General features: G+C 35.6%; 1 protein-coding gene across 1 annotated transcript; it reads right to left on the bottom strand.

Moving 5' to 3' along the window:
• Positions 1 to 927: 927 nt before the first annotated feature.
• LOC148942138 (membrane protein BRI3-like) lies at positions 928 to 16,748 on the bottom strand. The gene is made up of 3 exons (XM_089103390.1): positions 16,617 to 16,748; positions 8,523 to 8,710; positions 928 to 2,818 (listed from the first exon to the last, which is right to left on the bottom strand). The coding sequence occupies exons 1-3, from the start codon at positions 16,672 to 16,674 to the stop codon at positions 2,687 to 2,689; spliced, it is 378 nt and encodes a 125-aa protein (XP_088959516.1). The 5' UTR covers positions 16,675 to 16,748; the 3' UTR covers positions 928 to 2,686.
• Between the last annotated feature and the right edge of the window lie 7,858 nt (positions 16,749 to 24,606).

Below are 24,606 nucleotides of genomic sequence, written 5' to 3'. Positions count from 1 at the left end.
GAATAAGACAATACCAGTCATGGTTAAATGGTTATAAAATTTAATATTATGCACTTGTTTTGCTCGCATACAAGTTTACCACAGTAACTGGTTTTAGCCCTAATTCCTAGAAAGAATCATTTTATTTCATCTATTATACTCAAATTATCCTCAGTTCTTTTCATTGCCCTTTTTTAGTCCCAAACCCTCGCAACATTATCTTTCGGTGTACTGTACGATGATTTTCGCATTTCACTATAAATATGTTACTGTACAACTATTGTTTTCTATTTTTAGATCAAAAAATGGTATGTATTCTTTGCTGATGCTGAAAACATCTATGTGGGGAGATACCATTGATAGGGAAATTATAAGAAAATATCGATTATTGTTGCCCGAGCTGAAAGTCAAATATTACTTGACTCTTATTTTTGTTTTCTAGTTTCAAAAATCCTGCCCTCACTCTAGACTTTGGTACTTCAACCATTCAAAGTTCCATAAAATTTGAAAGAGCTTAATACGCCATAATTGCATTCCGATTATATGTTTGTCAGGGCAGTCAAACGCAACACTGTTTTACCCACAAAATTGACTATAGGCTGGCTCGTCCGTTAGTTTGAAAACAAAGTCGAGAGTCACAAGAAAGACTGCCTAACAACACATAAAAAACTATCCTCAGGTTGACCCACTGGGTAAATTCAACATTTATCATTTCATGTTCAATATGATGAAGTTTTTACCTTGATGAAGTAATCAACACTAAAACGTCAGCTAATAAAACACACGAAACAAATGCTAATCAAAATAAAATTTCTAAGTCAGATGATACCACATAATAAAGGCGCATGTAAAAAGGCTAGGTTTTTGGTAAGTCCTTAACATTAAAATCTATTTATTCAATCTATGTGGTACTTACTTATGCCTATGACAAAATTTAAGTAAGTCAAGTACTGTGAATAATAAATATAATATATATAGAAAGCAGTTTCGTTACAAAAAAAGCGATAATCACACAACTCCAAAGTCAAAGACATGTTCACACAAGGAATGTTAAAGATAATTAATTCGTACCACCACAACTAATTAACGGTACTCTTAAGAACGACTAGCATGTGAGTTACATACTAAAAATAGACAATTTTCATAAAACTAACTTGCTGATATAAAAAATGTAATGAATTAGCAAACAAAGCTTCGCATTACTATTGAGTCCTAGTTTGGAGAAGGATAGGAAGATAATTCAATTTGCTGTTCTTTAAATAAAACGAGTTGGATCTGCCCTCCGTTGGAAACGCGTTGGAAATTCCCGTGTATCTGCCCTCTTTTGAAAGTGATGGTTTTAACTCTATTCTATTTGTCCTATTAATAATTTCTCCAGCCCTGAAGGAAGAGCAAACGCTGCGTTATTTTCATTTTTATGCCTGTCATGACAGGCTCTGCTGCAAATAACCTTATTAATTGAAGAAATTACTTAATTTCAAATAAACCAGGCCCACTTGCCATCTCTTTAAGTCCGGACTCTTCAAGAGAAATATACCAAGGCTCTTCTATCTTCAAGAAAGGTCTATGGAGTAAAACAAAAGTTCGACTATTTAGGAAAACTGTTGGAGGCAATGGGGCTTTGTGGCCTGAGCTTAGGCTCAGTTTTATGAGTCCTCCCATAATGGAAAAACTATTATTGCGGCTATAATGCAGACCTATTAAGCAGAAAAATGACAAATTTTTAGGGAAAGGGAAGTTCCTTTAAGAAGATATTCTGTTGGCCGTGAATGTGCCTTGTTTCTACAAGGCTTATTTTTTGTCATTCAAAGTTTTAAGATCAAACTTCTCGAGAACAAAACGAGTCTGCTTTATAAACCTACCAATCAACCCATTGGCAAAAACAAAAACTTTAAGTGGTAATCCAGAGGAGCAATATCACGATATACAACTTTTGAATGCACAAAAAAGAAAGAAAGAAAGATCAACTTTTAATGAGCTTTGATGAACTAGTACTTAATTCCCGCCAAGTTCAGTCGAAACCTGACAAACCAAAGAACTAAAGTTCCTGATGACCACCCTACCAAAATTTGTGAACTTTAGAAACAAATAGAACCCCACCTTTAGAAACAAATAGAATATAATCTACGACTGGGATCACAGTCAGTTTTGTTTCAGCCTATTTCCAGCCTTCAAATGTCAATGAAATTTAAGAAATTATGGCCAAAATTGAACACTTAATAGAAAAAACGACCAAATTAACTTTTTGAGAATGATTTTCAAGAAAACAATTTCTAACTTTTTGTGGAAAATACTGGAAATGTCATATGTTATAACTTTTTTCTTAATATTTTACCGGCTGCAATACCAGAGACTTTTTGTTCGAATTTATATATCTTACTGCTATACGTTACCAAGCTCCATAAAACTGACCCCCCCCCTTAAAAAAGCAAAAGCGCTGCTCCGCAGGAAATAAAGCACCGTGTACACAAATAAAAAAATAAAAAAATGCGCCTAAAAAATTTCTTCCTCCACAAAAAAGAAATTACAATTTTCAAGAAAAAAAAATATACAATATATTTCTCAAAACCAATGAAGCTTTTTTTTGCACATTCAAAACATCTCCAAATACAGGTGAACAGGTGAAAGGCTTTAATATTGTGAATGGTACCAAAATTATCCAACTCCAACCATAGATATACAAATCTTGGGACGTTAATTCAAAGGGCTAGTGAAAAATGGCTCCGCAATTGGTGCATCTTTTCTGCCGAAGTGCTAAGCAACATAAAATACCAATGGGAAAAAACAGAATGGCACACAGAAGTCCAAGAAGGGTAAAGTCATCTTCAAGAATTCCAATCTAAAAAATAAATACAAATCTAAAAGATTGAAATACTAAACTAGACCTCGGGTGCCCAGGCCCCATGGAGTGTTGCAGCAACCGTGGCTCATAATTCAAAGTTGCAGAGCATCACATCCAACTATATTTCATGGGTAATAAATTTTAATGCTCCCCCATCAAGTTTGCAAATACGTTATGATTATTAAATTATTATTTGTAAGGTCATTTTTGTTGTAAGGTCATTATTTGACCTTACAAGGTCATTTTTGTTTGTTAAGGTCATTTTTGTTTGTAAGGTCATTATTTGTAAGGTCATATTATTTGTAAGGTCAGTAATTAAAAGTCTCTGAAATAAGTTTGCGTTTGTGAAATAAGTTATGTGTGCAGGAAGTAATCGTCAAACTCTGTATCCGCATTGTTTTTTTTTTTCCCTGTATTAAGACTGTGTACTATTTACTGCGGTTAACGAAAATCTGTGAAGAATTTGTTGTGCCATGACAAATTAGGAAATTATTTGTAAGTGCACGAAGCAATTTGTAGAAGACAAATCCTAAAAATTTATAAAATATAGAAATTTTGATTAGGTTGTTGAAGGAGTAATATGAAGTTCTATGAGTATTTGAAGTTATTCGACTTCTAAAAAGTTTATCTTCCAAGCTAGGGCACTTTACCTAAACAAAATGTAGGGGGTACGCAAAATTAAAACTTCAAAATACAAAGTCAAAGAAGAAATTTTGTTTCTCCAAAACTAATGCTCCAGTTTATATAACTGGAGCTCCAAACTAATAAGCTCCAGTTTTTAGCAAATGAAAACTTTTCAATCCTCATTCGAGGAAAAATTGTACTGTATCTAGGAAAAAAGGAAGGAAGTCAAACAAATTTAATGCGCCTTGACAACACTAGAAATTATTTTTAAGCTGACAAAGCAATTAGGTTCATAAGAAAAATCTTGCCATCTTCTGTTCTTTCCATAATATTATTTTAAGAGGCATCGAAAAAAAGGACCTCACCCCCCCCCCCAAAAAAAAATGAAAATTTTCACCTTCGAAGCTATGGTGCTTCGAGGGTAACGTTTGACAAATTATAGCAAATTGTAAAATATTAAAAAATTTATTTCAGGAAAAATAGTGTTAGCTCCAGTTAGATAAGAGATATGATAATATTTATTGTTCAAAAGACTATCACAAGACTCACAAGTCCAAATTCACTTTAAATGTCCAAGATTAAAAATTTTACACTTATTAGTGAAATATGACATAACATTAAGATAAAAATCCAAGTCCAAGAAGTAAAAATAAACTAAACTTATACGGTACGAATAATGGTAAAGACAGGGGGGGGGATAAAATAACACTTGATAATACTCTATAATAACACTATGAAAGGTAAAAAAAAAGCCGAATCTATGTTCTAATTAAACACATCAAAATCAATAATGGCAACACTATCAAATATTAAAAAAAAAGTAAAAAAAAAAAAACGAATTTGCATTCAGAATCAAAACACATTAAAATCAAAGCAATTGAAATCAAATAGTCAAAATCCTCAAAGATAAAGGAAGAACCAGAAATCTTGATAATTAAAGATAGAATTATGCAAAAGACTAGATTAACCTAAACATCACAAGCCAGCAAAGTGAAAATGGTACATTTTTTGTTTGGACACAATCACATATTATTATTAAGGTGCTCCAGAATATAGGGTATAAAACTTTTTGGAACCTCTATAACAGCATGGATCGGAGAGCAAGTTGGGATTGCTTAGGAGGCTAGTCGGGATCTAATGGGGTTGCGAAATTCGGGGAAAATGTCCTTTAAAATAGGAAAAAATGGTTAGAAATGGCAGGTTTAGTGAAACGCAAGCAAAATTTCTCCCTCCTTTGTTTTAAGGTGGTAATGCGTGCGGCTTCAAGGAGGAAGGAGTATGGGATTTTGCCCTCTTTGTTAATGATCATGAGTTAACGCTTTTGGACCAACTCAATTTTGTCACTAAGTTTACTTGAAATTTGCGAATGCCAGACCAGACACGGACCAGACCTAAATACGGAGGGAATGCATCTTAGGGTAATTAAATTTGTTTAACAGTTATAATGACACTGATAGTGAAACATTTGCTTGTTTAACAATATTTGAAAAATGTATCCCCCATTTGATTATTAAAAATTATGACATCAAGGAGTTTAACATGCTTCACTAGCATTTCAGGTGGGATAGGATCAAGGAAAACGGAAGTAGATTTCAAAAAGTTTATCGTCATTATATTTGATTTAGTGGAATTTACATTCTTAGCTTCATCCGAAACATGGGTTAGGATTTCAATATGGTCACTTTTAATATTAATATGACATACTTCAAGAATCAACAAGTCATCCACATATTTCCATCTTTGGGGGAATTCCTTTGAATTTCATTAATCATGACAAGAACTAAGAGTGGTCCCAATAAGGTTCCTTGTGGAATTTCGCAGTAAATAGGGGAGGGGGGGGGGTTAGAGAAAATATTTTGTATTTTACAACTTGTGATCTATTTGAAAAGAACGATAGAACAATATTTACTAAAAGACGGTCAAGTTCAAAAGTGTCTTGTCATAAACGAATTAGCATGTTGCCGTCAAACAATCAAACGCTTTTTGGAAATCGACTAAAACCAGGTTTAGCCAAAATGGTTTCTCTCGGTTACTTAGTATGGTATGTACCAAATGCACAAGGTAATGGGTGGTGGAGGTTTTCCTTAAGTTACCAAACTGTTGGATGTCAATGCGTGGAATAATTTTAACTTTAAGCCAGTCACAAATGAACCCTTCATAAAGTTTTGAAAAAAAAAATGAAGGGAGTGAAATAGGACGTATGTTGGTGAAAGCCAGATTAGTAGATTTATTTTTTGATGGGTGTTACAAAACCTAGTGTCCAGCAACTTGGGAATTTACCAAATTTGGAGATTTGGTTGGAAATATTAGTTAGTGGTTCAGAAATTGTGTCTGAAAAGGCTTTAATTAACTCAACTGGGATGTCTAAGGGGCAAGTGCTAGATTTTCTAAGCTTTTGGGTCTTATTTATAACATCAGAGGAAGAAATTGTGGGGAAGGAGTTATTTAGGGGAAGAGTTGGACATGAACCAGTTAAAGGGGAGAGACTTTGTACAATAGAAGTAAGATGTAAGTTCAAATCGTTGGCTATCTTATACGGGGGCGCACGGAGATGAAAATTAACTACAGAAGGTTTATTACCACATATCTCTTTAATTTCTCTGTACCATTGCTTGGACTTGTTAGATTATTAAATATAAAAAAAAAACAAGTTTCTTTAACTGAAAGTAAGGAGTGACACTAAAACTTAAAACGAACAGAAATTATTTGGTACATGAAAAGGGCTGTCCCCTCCTCAACGCCTCGCTCTTTACGCTAAAGTTTTTTATTGTAAAAAAAAAATAGAGTTGTGAGAAAGAGTCAAACTATAGCGTAAAGAGCTAGACGTCGAGGAGGGGACAGCCCCTTTCATATACGGAATAATTTCTGTTTGTTAAGTTTTAATGTCGCTCCTTACTCCTTCAGTTAAAAAAACTTGTTTTTTTATTTAATTTTTGAATGTTTTTGAATAAATACAGGTTTTGATTTTGGCTCACCGTAGATCAGTAATTAGAACAAAATTGGCATAATAACTTTACTTTTATTTGGTTAAATGGCTTTATCGAAAGTTGTTTAATTTTATTTACAAACGTTTTTATTAGTAATAAATACATGTAACTTACGAATTAAAATACGTAACGAACTTCTATATGCATATATTTTTAATACGTATATTAGGGGGTTCGCCCCCTAGTCAATACCTCTCTCTTTATGCTAAAGTTCAAATTTTGTTCCAATTCTTTAAAAATGACCCCCTAATCTCAAAGGCCTTTTAATTAGAATAAATAGCTCTTATGAAAGTACTAAAAAAAATCTTTGGCTTAAACATGGAGGTATTGACTAAGGGGTGAACCCAATCATACACGTAACATTTTCTGTTCGTTTTAAGTTTTGATGTTGCTCCTTACTTTTAGTTGAAAAACTTTTTTTTTATTTGATTTCTGATCATTTTTTAAATAATGCTGGGAAATCCGGTGCCCTCTTCCTAGCAATGTCCCTTCACCCATTAAAACTTCCTCCCACATAACCCCAGAACCAGCCCCCCCCCCACTACCAGGAAGAATCCCCCCTGAAAACGTCTGTATACTTCCCAATAACCAATACTATATGTAAACATTGGGTAAAGTTCATAACTTTCAGCCCTCCCCCCAGGGACTTTGGGGGATTAAGTTATCCTAAAAGACATAGTTATTATATTTTCGACCATGCTGAACAAAATGGCTATCTCAAAATTTTCATTGGGTGACTTTGGGGAAAAAATGAGCGTGGGAGGGGGCCTAGTTGTCGTCCATTTTTTCGGTCACTTAAAAATGGCACTAGAACTAATTTCTGTTCAAATGAGTCCCCCAACGATCTTCTAGGACCACTGGGTCGATACGATCACCCCTGGGAAACAAAAAAAAAAACAAATTAACATGCATCTGTGATCTTTCTTCTGGCAAAAAAAGCAAAATTATGCATTTTTGCAGATAGGAGCTTGAAACCTCTACAGTAGGGTTCTCTGATGCGCTGAATCTGATGGTGTGATTTTTATTAAGGTGCTATAACTTTTAGGGAGTGTTTCCCCCTTTTTCGAAAATCACGCAAATTTTCTCAAAGGCGCGTAACTTTTGATGGGTAGGTCTAAACTTGATGAAACTTATATATTTGAAATCAGCATTAAAATCTGATTATTTCGATTCCATTTTTTAGAGTTTTGGTTACTATTGAGCCATGTTGCTCCTTACTTACAGTTCGTTACCACGAACTGTTTGATTGATTAAGCTTCACAAAAAAATTCAACGTTTAAAATTTCGATTAGGGTATTTTGCTTTAAAGCATTCTCCTACAAGATGTCTTTACTTAATTTTATATATTCAGTAGATAGCTTAAGATATGGATCTTAGGCCTGGACCTAATTGCTGTTGATGTAAATACTGTAACTTTCAAAATACTTTCAATGTCTTAGCTATGTCACACTCCTTGACCAGATTAGAACAGAAAATTGTTTATGTTAGGATATTACTTCCTTTTTTGTGATGCCAGAAATACATTTAGGCTTTGAAGAAGCAGTATGCAAACAATTTTCATTCCATTTAACTATATGAAGGGATAAATTTAATAAAACAAGGAAAAAAGAAACAAAATAATCAGGACTATGTAGTAGAAAAAAATATTAGCACAATAGTTTATTAACTGTAGCTGACTTACACAGATGTTTCATGTATGTGTATGATGTGTTTGTGCATCAAAAATCAGCAAAATGTGTAAAGAAATTGTTTGCTGTCTGGATAATATTTGCAATTCAATGCTCACTGTATCAGTAAATCACAGCTTTCCAATTCTATTGTAAATAAGTAAATCCTCACAAAGATATTATTCACTTGAGAGGGTTTCAGCTCTCTGTGGCAAAAAAAAATTATTAAAAATTATTATGCTTAGCTTAACGTATAGAAATAGGATATGACTTTTACTACTTGAAATGTAACATAATCAATGAGAGCTTACCATTGCATTTTTTTAATGCAAGCTATTTTGTCAGCAATTATGTGGTTGAATTAAAAGTGTATGTAAAAAATACAGTCTGAGAAGTACTAGGCAAATATGAAGGAGTACATACTCGGCATGCAGGGCATCCTCCAACAACAATAACTTGAGCAGCTGGGATTGGTTGCACGGTGATTACTGATGTTGCACCATATGATGGATGAGTCATATAAATGGGACCTCTAGAAGTTCTATATGTTCTCATAGGAGGCGAGGTCATGGCAGGAGAGACCGGAACTGCTTGTGGTGGCACAGTAATTGCTGCAAGGAAATGTAGCTTTGTATTTTCAAAGATAAAACGTTTGTGTTTCTCATATTAAAAAAACTACCTAATCTTTAATGTCCTGTGTCAATCCTGTCAGTCTTTGATTTACAAGAATATAATCAATGAGATTCACTGTCTTACCATCATGTGTTTACAATGTTAACTTATGGGCCATTGTATGGACTGATGATGCATTATTTATGGCTAGATTAATGCACCTACAGATCTATAGCAATCTATAACCATTGTAATTTTCATTCCGTACGACAAATTTGCCTAAGCTGGGATATCTAACCTACCTGGGCATTAAAGTCCCCTAATAAAATACCTCATTATTTTGTTTGGTAGGTACTTATTCTCTCAATTCTTATTATCTGCAGTTTAAATGGGAAAGATCCTGGTACATTTGTTGATCATAAGATCATATGCTTTCACTGGCTTAACAATTTTTCATTGATTAAATTTCTACATGATAGTTTTTTTTGCTTTCAAGGAAAGTAGTTTGGTTAGGTTATTAGAACTCTCAGGAATGGATCCAGAGCCCTCTTGCTAAAGGGTTAGAAAATTGTTTAGGGAATTTGTCTTAATTTTAGCAACAATATTCTTGGTTTGACTCTACTTTTCTATGACTCTGTGTATCTAAAACCCAATTCTAAGAAATTAAGTAAGATTTTAAGTTATTTTAGAATTGCTATTTTTTTTTATTTTTTTTTTACAAGTCTTAAAACCCTATCAAACAGGGCTTAAGAAAGTGATAAGGTTCAAAACCCTTTCCCTGTGTTTTTTTTGTAGCACACATCTATTTACAAATTTCACCTTTACAACTCAAGGTTTGTCCAGTTTTATCAAAGATCAGTGCCTTTTAGAGGGAGAACTGAAAGAGAAGGATAAATCAAAGGGTTTTCTTGGGACACTAATCAGGCTCTGGACCCATTCGCAACAGCTTTATTGCCTCAATTCAATGGACAGTAAAAACCCTATATAATCAAGAAATTTACAAAAAAGGGTTGTTCTTAATTTTGATTTGAGTCAGCTTTTCTTTCTCTACAGTTTCAGAAACATAATTCAAAAGGATCTGAATAAGATTTTAAGCCTAAAAAACAGTTCTTTTGAAATTAAAGACAGTTTTAGGAATTCAGACCAATATTTGAGCAACAGACCTATGTCTGAAGGTTTCATTCACCAAGCATAAAACTGTTTCAAATTTCATGACAATTCAGATTCTCTGAAAGGGGCCAGAAGAATCCTTTCCCTGAAAGAAATTCTCTGAAGGAGGTGATTACTTGAAAGGCAACATTAGATTTAATGCTCTATTCTCAGCTAAACACTATTGCACAAAAAAGGGTTACTTCAATATATTCAAGGAAATTCAATTTATTGGTTTGGAGCATTTTCAGAATCACAGTTAACTAGATTCTGAGTCTGGTGATTCTATTGTGTTTTTTGAATTTTTTTTGGATGTTGAAATTGCCAAGTCTTTGAATTGCCTTGGATCTGCCGTCTCAGACAGCAGCTCAATTGAAATGGAAATCCAGTCACAGATCACTAAAGCCGCGTCTATTATGGCTCGGTTATTCTCTTCTGTTCAGCCAAAAAACAAAAAGCGGATCTACAACACGACTGTAATGCAAGTCCTTTTCTATGGTGCTGAAACTTGGCATGCTGCTACTTCTGTTCGTGATGCCATAGATGTGGCCCAAACAAACTTCCTAAGACAAATGAAGGGATCAAGTGGCACAACTTCATCTCAAACACTCGACTGCTCACACTAACAGATCAGACCCCCAACTCTCTTCAGCTTGCCATAAGAACCCTATAGTGGTTTGGCCATTTAATTTGCATGCCAGCAGAAGCACCTGCTGGCACACCTTTCAATTTTGATCCCCCTGAACATAGCTGGAAGTGCCTCAATGGAAAACCCCAGTTAAGATGGGGGGGGGGATAGCCTTACCCAGTACCTCTCCATGATTGGTACTGATTTCCAAGATGCAGTCGCACTTGTACAGGACTGTTTGGAATGGAGGCAAAGATTCACGTCTCTCTCTACACTGGACCTATTGCACTGCTTAAGTAAAGTACAATGTTGGCACAATGTATTATTTTTTTATTTTTAATTTTTTTGGTTTAGACCAGGGCACTTTGTATCAAAGAAGTTGTCATAGAAACTTTGAAAAGGGTTCATTCAATTGTAAATTGAAAGGTCTAGTGCCCTTTTTAAGTCAAAAGGGATTGGAGCAAACTAAACTCCCTCCTATGCCCACCATTTCCCCAAACACATCCCATCAAAATTTTGAGACAGCCATTTCATTCAAAGTAGTTGAAATGTCCAAAAATTATGTCTTTGAGGATGACCCCCCCCCCCACAGCCCTCAGGACAAAGGTTGTAAGTTATGCCCAGGGGGCATATAAAGCTTTTTTTATAGAAGGCACTATCATAGAAACTTCAAAAAGGGCCCATTTGATAGGAAATTGAGAAGGCTAGTGCCCTTTTTATAGTCAAAAGCAATCAGAAGGCCAATGCCCCCCCCCCCATGACCATCATGTCCCCAAACAATTCCGATCTAAATTTTGATATACTCACTTTGTTCAATGTAGTTGAAAGGACTGGAAATTATGTCTTTGAGGATGACAACCCCTTCCCTCCTACAGCCCTCAGGGCAAGGGTTGTAAGTTATACCCTGGGGGCATATAAGGTTTTTTTTTTTATCAAAAGTGCTCTCATAGAAAATTCAAAAAGGGTTCATTTGATTGGAAATTGAGAAGGCTAGTGCCATTTTTAATAGTCAAAAGTGACCAGAGGGCCCATCCCCCCCCCCCATGACCATAATTTCCCAAACACTTCCAATCAAAATTTTGACATAGCCATTTTGTTCAACATAGTAGAAAGGTTCCAAAAATTATGTTTTTGAGGATGACAACCCCCCCCCAGCCCTCAGGGTAAGGGCTGTAAGTTATGCCCTGTGGGCATATGAGTTTTTTTTATAGAAAGCGTGGTTGTATAAACATTGGAGGGGGTTCATTGGACTGGTAATCAGAAGCTCTAGTGCCCTTTTTAAGAGTCAAAGTACTTAGAGGACAGCTACCTCCCTCCCACACACACACGTTGTATTGTCCCAAAATGCATCTAATAGAAATTTTGAGATAGATATTTTATTCAAAATAGTCCATATATCATATAATAAGGCTTTTGGGGTTGAAATAAACCCCCAGAGCCTGGGGGCAAGGGTTGTAAGTTATGCCCCAAGGCCATTCAAGTTTTTATGGAAGGAATGGTTGTATAAACTTTAGAGGAGGCTCATTTGGTTGAAAATTGGAAGTTCTAATTCCCTTTTAAGACTCAAAAGTGATGGAGGGCAGCTAGCTCCCCTCTCCTGACTATCCCTCTTCACCAAATGGATCTGATTAAATTGTAAGACAACAGTTTTGCTCAAAATAGTCCAAAGAACATATAACAATGGCTCTAGAGTCAACACAACCCCCTAGTGCCCTGGGTATAGGGTTGTAAGTCATGCCCTGGGGGCATATAAGGTTTTTATGGAATGGGTGGTTGTATAAACTGCAGATGCAGCCCATTTGATTCGAACTTGGAATTTATAGTTCCCTTTTTAAGAGTCAGTGATTTGAGAGCAACCAGCCCCCCCCCTCCATGCTCATCATTTCCCTTAACATCTCCTATAAAAATTTGAAGATAACAATTTTGTTCATTGTAGTTGAAGGGTCTGGAAATTATGTCTGTGAGGAAGGCACACACCCCTACAGCTCTCCTCTCAGGCGAAGGGTTGTAGGTTATGTCCTGGGGGGCACATAAGGTTCTTATAGAAAGGGTGGTTGTATATGCTTTGGAGGGGACTCATTGGATTGGTAATCAGAAGTTTAATAGAAATTCTGAGACAGTCCTTTTATTAAAAAATAGTCCAAATATCATATAACAAGGCTTTTGGGATTGATACAAACAGCCAGAGGCTGTTGGCAAAGGTTCTTATGGCAGGGATGGTTGTATAAACCTTAAAGGTGACTGGCTCATTTGGTTGAAAATGGAAGTTCTACATCCCTATTAAGAGTCAATAGTGATGGAGGTCAACTAGCCCCCCCCCCCTAACTACCCCTCTTTTCACCAATCACATCTGATTGAAATTATGTAATAGCAATTTTGTTTAAAATAGTCCAAAGAACGTGTAACAATGCCTCCAGGGTTGACACAACCCCTCAGAGCCCTGGGGCAAGGGCTTTAAGTTATGCCCTGGGGTCATATAAGGTTTTATAAAATGCATGTATGCATGTTTGACTAGGGTATGCATGTTTGACTTCTACTTTCCCAAAATATGAAATGCATTAAATGAGCCTTTTAGGGAATATTTAGGGGAGTGCTGAACTAAATCAAAACATGTTATATGTATATGGGTTGTCAAAAGGGTGTAACTCAGGAATGATTGAGTATATTAATTTGGAATTTTCAGGAAATCATAAGGGAGATGATCAATTGACCAAAAAGGCAATATTTACACGCTACTACTACTACAACTACTGCTGCTTCTTCTGCTACCACAAGTATTATTACTGCTACTGTCACTACAGCTACTACTTCTCTAGCCTGTGCTACTAAGGCTGAGGATATTGAAAAATATATCTGAGGAAAACATTGAGGGGAAAGTTGAACTAACTCAAAACATACAATCTGTATACAGATTGCTGATATGGGTGCATCAGCAATATTTTAGGAGCAGCTTATCATATCAAAAGGAAACTTCAAGGGCATCATGAGTGGGATTTTCAGTTGACCAAAAGGCAAAATGTACCTGCTACTACTGTTATTACTAACAATTATACACTATTACTGCTACTACTGTTCTTACTACTATGATACTAGTTGAATTAAGGCTACATGTATGAAGGTGAAAAGTTGACAGAATATTGAGGGGGAATTTGAACTAAATCAAAACACACTAAGTGCATGCAGGTTGTCAGAAGGGTATATCTCAAGAATTGATTTGGGTATTAAATTGGAACTTTCTGAGAATACTTAGAGAGGAAGATAACTGACAAAAAGGTAATATACACATGTTACTACTAACTCTAATTAAAAAAAAACAAGCTTGTTTTAACTGAAAGTAAGGAGCATCATTGAAACTTAAAACAAACAGAAATTATTCCATGTATGAAAGGGGCTGTCCCCTCCTCAACACCTTGCTCTTTATGCTAAAGTTTTTTATTGTTTTAAAAAACAAAGTTGTGAGAAAGATTCAAACTTTAGCAAGGCAAGGCATTGATGAGAGGTGAGCCCCTTTCATATACAGAATCATTTCTGTTTGTTTTCAGTTTTAATGTCATTCCTTACTTTCAGTTAAAGAAAACTTGTTTTTTATGTAATTTCTGAATGTTTTTGAATTAATGCAGGTTTTGATTTTGGCTCACCATCCATGAATAATTAAACAAAATTTGCATAGTAGTTTTACTTTTTTTGGTTAAATGGCTTTCTTGAAAGTTGTTTAATTTTATGTACAAACGTTTTTATTAGAAACAAATATACATAACTGACAAATTAACTTACATAATGAACTTCTATATTCATATATTTGTATTATGTATATTAGGGGGTTTGCACCCTAATTAATACCTTGCTCTTTACACTAAAGTTCAAATTGTTTTCCATCTCTTTAAGAAGGACCCCATAATCACAAAGGCTGTTAATCAGAATAAATAGCTTTTATCAAAGTACTAAGAAAACTTAGCATAAAGAGCAAGGTATTGACTAGGGGGCTAACCCAATCGTATACATAATCATTTTTGTTTGTTTTAAGTTTTAATGTTGCTCCTTACTTTCAGTTCAAAAAGCTGTTTTTTTTTAATTTAATTTCTGATTGTTTTTATACCAATAATACTGGGAAATCCGGCACCCTGTAAAATTCTACTTTAGCTACCTTTGGCTATCTTGGAAAGGGGTTAGGTTAGGAAAATGAAACTTTCAGGGATGGATCTACAGGCAAAACTATATCCTGGGAAGGTATTTTGAAGTACCTACCTCCACTCCTTCTCCCTTTAGAGGGTCCTGAAATGTGTCTACATGACAGTTCTATCCCTAATGAAATTTTAACAAAACAAAATTTTTCCTTACTTTTCAGTTATCAGGTTTTTTTTCTCTGGCTTTAGTTCTGAAAATGCAATGCCTGTTATTAGAGTAAAATTTTAAGCAATATCAATGTTTTTTTTTCTTCTAAATTTAGGAAATGTATTTGCATATCTTTAAAACCTCACAAGTGGGGATTGAGCAAAGTTCAGACATTTTTCCTTACTTTTCAGTTATCAGGTTTTTTTTCTCTGGCTTTAGTTCTTAAAATGCAATGCCTGTTATTAGAGTAAAATTTTAAGCAATATCAATGTTTTTTTTTTCTTCTAAATTTAGGAAATGTATTTGCATATCTTTAAAACCTCACAAGTGGGGATTGAGCAAAGTTCAGAAGCTGAAAACAATTTTATTGCACTTTATTTAAGCAGAAGATTTATTTTGCTAGGTTTTACTTTTATAACCCACAGATTTTTTAAAGGTCACCAAAGGTCAGGACCCTCTAGAGGGATAAGGAGTGGAGATAGTTACTACAAAATACCTTCCTAGGACATACTTTAGCTTGTGGTCCTGTCCCTGAAGAATTCATTATCCTAACCTAACCCCTTTCCAAGATAGCCAAAAGTAGCTAAAATAGAATTTTACCCTTTTTCAACTATGAAAAAACACCCTGACCCTTGGCTATTCTACTTTTAATATCTTCACTGAACCCACTGTCTTTACTAATAATACTACCAACAAAAGTGAAGTTATCTACTTTATCAATCTTTCTATTACCCTTTTCATCTACCATACTCCTGGTCTCCCTTTGGTGAATTTGCAGGTGGCACAATAATTTAGCTAGGATGAAAGTGAAAACATCATTTGATGCCTTTTTTATGCTCTTTCATATTTCAATAATTGCTTCTATTGCATCTTGAGCCCTTAAAGGGGCCCCAAAGGTATATTTTTGTAACCACACAAAGAAGTTATCAACAGGAGTTAAATAATTGAAATGTTGTTAAAAACATATTACTAGTTTATAAGTAAGTTGTTCAAGAGTAATATATTCCAAAAATACTTAGCCTATTTATAACAATTCAAACCTCAGTTATTGGGCAACACAAATATAAACCAATTTCCTAACATTTCAAGTTTTCAAATGTTGTCAACAAAAATAGCACTGAATTTTGCAATTCAAAACTTTGCTGTCAATAATTCAGGGTAGGCCTATATATTTGCACATTAGGGGGGTGGGCGTGGGTAATTTCATGATAACTTTGCAGTGGACAATATAGGCTAATTTACCTTAAATTACCTTAAATCGCACTTGCTAGCAATAGGACAAATCCTGTGTCCTCCAGGACTAATTTAGATAGGATGAAAGTGAAAACATCATTTGATGCTTTTTATGTTCTTTCATAATTCATATAAAATACCTCTGGGGCCCCTTTAAGGGCTCAAGATGCATTTTGCAACAGATGCAATTATTGAATTATGAAAGAGCATAAAAAAGGGCATCAAATGATGTATTTACTTTTATCCTAGATAAATTATTGTGCCACCTGTAAGATTACCATCCTTTTTTGGTCCCCTTTTCATCTTCCATTACTCCTGGCCTTAGCAACTTAGTCTTCTTAGCATTAATTTTCAAACCTGGGATATTCTAGCACCCTAAATTTGCAAAACCTCTAAAAATTCTTTCATTTTGCTCATACTGTCATCTAGGATGCTTGAATCCTCAGCATAATGTAAGTCTAGGAAAGTTTTCTTCTCCATTTGACTTTTAGCCTAGGCCTGCTTAGTAGCTTAATTTTCACCAAATCATCCCTTCATTCAACTTAAAACCAAACATAACTAACAGTGTCCACTAGGAGGAACAGCAGAATAAGGAGGTGGTTTAACTTCACTGTCAGCCATGCTTTTGAATGTTAAATAATTATCAATTCTTTTTCTGAGTCTTCTATTTCTTCTTCCTAGTGCTTACAATTTAACTGAGCCTCGTTTTCAGTCACAGCGGGTTCGAACACGGGTTGTTCTCGTCTAGTGCATTTAGCGTTTTCACAAAGCGGGTTCTCAAGGAAAACACAGGGTTGAGACTTCACAGCTGAAAACGCTTGATGCTGAAGAATGAATTACCCTCTCAATTACTCGGACTATCTGTCTTGTTTTTTTCTACAATTAGCCTTGCATTGATGTCTACTGCAAAATACTTGATTTTCAATTGAAAATCAACTGTTTGGGATCCCAATGAGCAAACTTCATGGGCTGTGATCTGAGAGATTTGAGTCTCCTCTTGACAGCAATGTCAGTTGAGACTTTTTTTTTTTTTTTATAACACGGACATATATCATTGCTAAAACCATCGGTCAAACCTATTACACATACAAAATCAATCCCTTTTTCAACACTGACAATACAGCAATTACATTACTATCAGCATCAGATAAATCTTTTTCTCTACCACTTTCCTGTATAAACTTAATAAACAGGTCTGTCATTCTATACTTCAAAAAATAATCATCAATAAAAATTCCTAATAGGCCCTAAAAGTGCTACTTAAAACATTCCTAAATTTTCCTCTTTGCACAAATTCATCATTTCTTTTCTCAAATTTTCATACTCCTTACATTCAACAACATAATTGAAAATACTTTCTATCTTACTACAGTTATCACACTGAGGACTATCAGTTTTGCCTATGATAAACAACCTATGCTTAATACCTACATGGGTCGACCGAAAACGGAAAATTAAGCAACCATATTTTCTTTTTAATCTACTATAATTTTTCATATCAAATCCAGGCTTCTTTTTCTGGGTAAGAGCTATATTAATACTATTATCCCTCATTTCCTCAAAAAGTTTTTGGTAAATCTTTCTAACCATCTCTCTAATCTGTTTATATGTTTCTGTAGGGGGTGTAAGTGTCATATTTTGCGCTGTCAGTTTGGTACATTTGTCTGGTTTTTCATTACCCGCCACCCCCACATGGGCTGGACACCACAAAAATTGTATCACTATTCCTTTCCCAGCAATCTTCAGAATTGAACTATAACTCTTATAGACCTCATCATTTTGTTTTTTTGGCAAATTCTTTAGGGACTGGAGGGCTGATTTTGAGTCACTGCATATGAGGAACTTCGATTGGTTTTCATCACTTTCACTAGTTTTCCTCAGTACCCATTCTAGAGCACTTTCAATTGCTTTTATTTCTGCCTAAAAAACAGTTGATTCTTTACTTAGTGACTTTGTTATCAATGTATTTAATTCTGGAACCACTGCTGAACAACCCACTCCTAAACCATTTATTTTTGAACCATCTGTATATATTTAAACATATTCTTGATACTTGCTATTCAAAACTGAGAGGAATTCATATCTCATTATTAGGGGGTTATTTTCCATGTAATCAATCTGAACCCAATCCCAGGGGGGAATTTTTGGTGGTTTTTCATAGCGTAGCATTTGGGTAATAGGTACTTCTATACCTTCCTGAGTTAGTAGTTCTTCAAATTTTTCAAAAAAATTTAGACGTTTCCTTTTCTATGGTGATTACTATTGTGGGTCACACCAGGTTTAATTATCAATTTCTTAACTGGGTGATTAAAGTCTGCTTTCCATAGATGGTTCATGTAAACTATAAGCATTTTCTCTCGTATTGTGTTGAGTTTCTCCACTCCAGACTCACCCAGGAGAAAAGGAATGGGGGTGCTCTGGTGAGCTCCAAATGCTAATCTTAGGGCTGTTTTCTGTATTGTATCAAGTTTTCTGAGAGCAGATTCTGGGGCAATGCTGTATATCAAACTCCCATAATCAATTTTAGGTCTTATGTATTTGATATAAAATTGTCTTGCTGTAACTATGTTGACACCATGCTTCCCACATGAAAGCATCTTCATCAAATTCAGTTGCTTTGCACAGGATTCTTTTAGATATTTGACATGTTGACTAAATTGAAGTTTATCATCAATGTGTATTCCAAGGACTTTATGACAATTGGTTACAAGCAGTTCCTCTCCAAATAGAGTAATTTGGGGAGGTCTAATATTCCTCTTAGATGTGAACAACATAACTTTAGCTTTAGATGGTTCAAAATCAAGATCTATTCCTAGGGACCATAACTCTATTTGGTCTAATGTTTCTTGGACAACTTTTTCTGCTTCTTCCACTGTGTTTTGGATTGTTCAAGTATTATTATCATCTGCAAAGATTCCTCCTTTGCAGTTACTGTCTTCTAGAGGGATATCAAATTCTCCAACATTATAATAGTCTGGTCCAAGAACACTGCCTTGTGGAACACCTCTTTCAACCTCAATTTCCTTTTATCTTTCTTGTCCTACAGTCACAGCAATTTTTCTATCTGACAAGTAACTCAGTGTGAATTTCATCAAATTTCCATTAATTTTTGCTTTAGATAAACCTTGTAGTATCTGTCTGTGAACCAAATTATCAAAAGCTCATTTAACATCCAAGAACACTTCAATTATTACTTTGCCATTATCAAGTGCATCAATGATGTCTCTCTGCATCCTGATCAGGTTATCTACTGTATTTCTCTCTCTACGAAAACCTGTCGGAACATCCTGCAGCAGGTTATCTTCATCTATTGCAAATCTCAGTCTTTCCCTTTCTAGCTTTTCATAAATATCACCTCCAACTGGGAGCAGAGTTATAAAACAACGATTTTCTACTTTGTGTGGTTTATTTGGTTTTGTGATCATGATAGATGTGCCATTCTGTCAAAGTATAGGGAAATTGCCCTCCTTCCACAATTTGTTGATGAGCTGTAGCAGAATATCCTTCCATTTATCAGTCAACCTTTTAAAGAAAACAGGGTATATGTTGTCGCCGCCAGATGAAGTCTCTGGTAGTGTCTTTAGAACAAGTTCAAATTCTGATTTTGAAAAGGGTTTGTTGTAATTTGATACTGATTGTTGCATAGAAAGTTTTCTTGTTTTAGTGAAAGTTGTTGAATGTGGGCTGGTTCCTTCAAATGGATCTTTCTTACCTATTGTCTTGTGGAGATGACTTGCTCCTGCCTCAGCTTTTGTTTTGTTATCAGCAATCACTTGTCCTTGGTAGGTTGTTGGCCCCTGTGGATGGTGGTACAATTCTCTCCTATTCATCTTTCTTATGAAGGTATACACTTTTCCAAATGGATCCCTGAAGTTGAGATTTGAAACAAAATGCTTCCAAGATTCTGCTTTAGCTTGATTTATTGTTTTTCTAAATTCTGCCTGTGCCAAAATTTTTTTTATATAATTTTCAATTGTCAGAATCTTGTTGTAATTGTTTGAAGCTTGGTTTAGTTTCTTCTTACTTAAGCTACACTGTTCATTTCACCATATTGGTTCATTCCTAGTCTTGTTGCCCAATGTCTTGATGGGGATAGTCTTCTTAGCCACTTCCATCAGCAGATCCTGTAATCTTTCAATTTTCTTCTCTGTAGTCATAACTGTTGCCAGTTCTTTTTCAAGACTTAACCTTAAAAATTGTTTCCAGAAGTAGTCCTAGTTAACTCTTTTAAGTTGAAAGGTAGGGCGTTTTGGTGGGGTTTGGCTTCTTAGTGTAGATTATTTATGCTCGACTACCACTGGCTCATGACCACTGTTGAAGGATGGTTCAGGAGTTAAAATTATACTTAGTTGAGTGGTTATTGCTACTGCAGAGAATGTCAGGTCAATGGTAGAGTATACTCCTGTAATTGGGTTTCTTCTAGTTTGAAGTCCAAGTGGGGTGACTAGGCCAATGTCATCATTCTTATCCAGAGCACTTAGGATACCTATACCACTATGATTATGAGATCCACATAAACACCAGGCGTCTGAATGGGCATTAAAGTCACCAGTAATAATAAAAGGCTCTTTGGCTTTAATCACTTTTTTCACTTTATTGAAAATGTCCTCTGTTTGTGACTCATTTCCATTGGGGATATATATATTAACAATAACTATTGTATCCCTCTTACCCAGGAATACTCGGCAAGCTACCATCTCAATTTTAGAACTTGTGATGTCTTCAATATCTAGTTTTTGAAACATTAATGACTTTTTAATGCAAATTAATATTCCTCCTCTTGACTGTTCTGCTCTATCTTTTCTTATTACTTCATAATTTCTAAGTCTCCATGAATTCTGGGGTTTTAGCCATGTTTCTTGAAAGCATTCAACATCATTTTTTCTTTTTCTAAATAGCATTCTAATAAGTCCTTTTTGCCTTTCATAATAGATTGGATGTTAAAAGATAGCAACTTCATTCTAGTTTAGGCTATTTGCTAGATTCCAAATTTCTTCTACATTGATTTCAACTTTGAATAGTGAGTGCATAAATTGACATAACTTAACTATCCTATCTTTCATTTCTAATTGATTGATGTCTATCACTTCTGGCACTTTGGATACAAATAACACTAGCTGTTGAAGGGTGTTTTTTGGTTAAAGGGGGGGGGGTGGGGTTGCTCTTTCACAGCCTTCTTATTCAGTGCATCTGCATAACTCCGGTATGTATTAGCTGCTCTTTTCATTGGTATGTTTTGGGCAACTGTAATTTTTATGATTTCACGGTTTTGTTGGTGGGCTGGGCAGCTACCAGATGTTGTTGAATGGATTTTCCCAGAGTTAGCACAGACATACTTTTGGTATTTTCCTGACTCGTTGGTTTCTAGTTTTAAGGGACACTCATTAGAAGAGTGTTTGTTTGCACATCTCAAGCATACAGCATGTAGCGACTTACACTTTTCTTGAGTGTGGCCATACTTTTGGCATTTAAAGCACTTAATAATGGGTCGGTTGTATCTCTCAATACTTTTTTTTCTTTCATATAGCCAAATAGGCTTCGGAAGAGAGTTACTCTCAAATGCAACACAAATACTCAGGCTATCTTCTAATTTTTTGGTCTCTCGGTTGTATCTTCAATCTCTTTAATTCCTTCATCTCAATATCAGTTTATACCCTGAAGTCTGTAAGCAGTTCGTCCTTTAAATAATCTAGTGCTATTTGTTCAATTGCACCATAGCTGACCTGTCGTTTCTCTTCAGGTGCTACATCAACAACATCTAGCTTCTGAATTTTCATTAAAGTCTCCAATGCAGTTTGTGATTGAACATATACTGATAGTCTATTTCTATCATAGTTTGAGTAAAAGTCAATTTTTTCTGTTTGGAGAATTTTCTTAAGTTCTAGAATGATTACTCTGTCTGATGGAAGTTTTACCTGTGAGGTGAAAGCCACTGTTAGATTAGTCCCTAATTCACTGCTTATAAACTCACTAGCTGCCTCTATTCTGTTATTTCTAGCTCTGAATTTCTCTGGAAACCTTTCAACTATAGGAGGTTTAACAGTTTTAGAAGTTTCTTGCTCAAGAGGTGAGCCACTTCTCTTACCATTTCTTTTCAGTAAATCACTGATCCCTTCAGCCTCCATAGGATTTACAACATTTGTGATTTCATCCTCTTCTTCCTGGGGGAGGGGAGGATAATCAACTGACAACCCTGAAAATCTATTATGGACACTTACTGAGGGTACAAATTGTAAATTTTGGGTTTGGGGTGCATAATATAAATGACCTTGATGACTTGAATATGGCAGAGGTGCATAGTAAACTGTAGGGGGCCTTTAAGTATCTTGATATGTTGAGTGAGGAAATTGTATAGGTGTTTAATGGGGCTGTCCAGAGTATACTGGAAATGGCTGGGGTTGAGATGGTGAGTATGCTATGTGTGGTGGTGAGAATTTTTGTGGAGGAGACAGTCCTACTAGTGCTGATGTTGATCCTGTTTGTGTATTGTTTGTCTGTTGTGGATGGCTAGTTCCCACTGTGACACTTCCCCCAGGGGGAACCCCCATTAGAGGGTGGGAATTCATTAATCAATCTTAATCTAAATATTGTAAATTCTCTTACCCGAAATCAAAACTTCAGAATACGAAATAGTCTAGAAAATAAGCCTGGGCAACAATTTTTTAATTTTACCGCGTTGTCCGTTTTCCTCGATCGCCCATGGGCTGTGAATTCAGGGTGGTTAGCCATTTTTGAATTTACCGCCAATGAACGCAGAACTCGGGTTTGAACCTGGTATTTCCACGGGTTCCAGATTCAAGGAACCCGAGTTCGAACACGGGGACAACCCGGCAGCTGAAAACGCTTACAAGCAGATTCCTGCTGAACCTGCAACCCTAAAAACGCTTGATGTAGAACTCGATACCAACCCGTATTTGAACCCGGTGCCTGAAAACGAAGCTCTGGTGTTGTTATTTTTCTGGTTGAGGCTGCGTCTACATTCGGAGTTTTCTGGAAAACTGGGACGGAAAACTGAAAAACTGGGTTGTGTAGACTGTAACTGCAAACCAGCAGCTAGTGTTGGGCGATATTTTGATTAATCGATATATCGGCTATATCGATATTTTTGCTTTTGATATTCGATATATCGATATCGATATTTCAGATCAGTTTTTTGCTATCTCACGGATTTGCCGAAGTTTAGTAACGCAAATGATAAATAAAGGGTATTTTGTTTAATTTTTGGTACTTTTTAAGAATCCAGTAGTCACGTGAGAATCGTATTGCGAGAACAGATAGGCATTACCCAGTACTTATATGAGACGCTATATAAACAAAGGGTTTCTCACTCCGGGAACAATGTTTAAATTTTAGTTTTGGGGGGGATAAAAGGTACCCAGGTTAGGTTAGGTTACGTATTTATTTTATGCTATACTTTACCCGCATCCACCCTAATGTGAAAATATATAGCCCAAGTTTGTTTCTAAACTATTATATTTTCATCCTATTTTGTTTTATTTCATTAGCATTAGCGAAACTTCACTTATGGCATGACTACTGGATTTCTAACAAGTACCTAACCTTTTTTTCAAAACTCAAATAATATAAAATCAAACAATAAAAATAAACTTCGAGTTCATAAATGAATATAATAAAAACCCAGATTTGAAATTATTCGGGCTTAGGAAAAGAAAAAAATTAACTACTGGCTATTCCAAAACAGCAGCATGTCAATGTTTTTCCCTAAGAGTCGGTTCCGCTGTTCAGCGATTATCTGACCAGCCTTGGAAAACACTCTTTCAGAAAGGACATTAATATCGGACACAGGCATGAATTTCATTGTAATTCGTACAGGTATTTTTGGGACCCCATAGCACAAGACTTCCACCACTTGAGTGGGCAAGTTTCTCTTGAAACTTTTAGCTCCTTAATGAAAGTTTGCAGAGCCATGATATATTTGGCTGCTGTCGAAGCATGTCCTGCATTGACTATTAGGACTTCATCGTGTGAACCCCACAAACTGGCTTTATTCTGATATGACTGCATCGCGGGGATTGTGATGGTACTTGTATCTTCTAATCAAGCTTCAGCGACCAGCAAGGCCAAATCTATCTTGTTTGCAATTTTGCTCTCAACTTGTAAAAGATCTTCAGGTAAAATATACATTTTCTTGAAACGCGGGTGATGGGCGTGACTTGTACCAAGGCTTAGAAAACAACAATGCATTTTATTCAGCAAAGCCTTTCGAAGCTCATCAGCCACATCTGAGAATCCACCAAAATCTACCTGAACAAGGTGGGGTCTCAAAATATTAGACAAAGGCAGGACTTTGAAGATGGAGGGAAAGCTTCCAGAAAAGAGCTCAATACTTGCTCTTCGAAGGGTGTAAGCACCGCAATCACGTTTGGAATAATACCCCACTCACTATCAGTGAGTATGAGGTCCACTTTACAGAGAAGCACTAGCAAACTTGTTAGCGACTCTCTCAAATCTTGTAGACTCCGCAACATAGTAAGAAGCGAAATCCGTCTAGTGGTCACATCAGGTTTTAATTTTTGGGTGGAAACATTGTCA

Source organism: Artemia sp. Qi Xiang Cuo, chromosome 17 (assembly GCF_049724085.1).
Source record: "Artemia sp. Qi Xiang Cuo chromosome 17, ASM4972408v1, whole genome shotgun sequence".
In the NCBI taxonomy this organism is placed as follows: Eukaryota; Metazoa; Arthropoda; class Branchiopoda; order Anostraca; family Artemiidae; genus Artemia; species Artemia sp. Qi Xiang Cuo.
This window is presented reverse-complemented; position numbering and strand designations above follow the sequence as displayed.

What these genes read in the sequence shown, in the direction of transcription:
- LOC148942138 (XM_089103390.1), bottom strand. Translation starts at nt 16,674, where the DNA reads ATGGCTGACAGTGAAGTTAAACCACCTCCTTATTCTGCTGTTCCTCCT. An exon ending in TGTTCCTCCTAGTGGACACT is followed by an intron (nt 8,711 to 16,616) that starts GTTAGTTATGTT and finishes ATTTCCTTGCAG; the next exon opens with CAATTACTGTGCCACCACAA. An exon ending in GAGGATGCCCTGCATGCCGA is followed by an intron (nt 2,819 to 8,522) that starts GTATGTACTCCT and finishes TTTATTTTTTAG; the next exon opens with ATTGGAATTCTTGAAGATGA.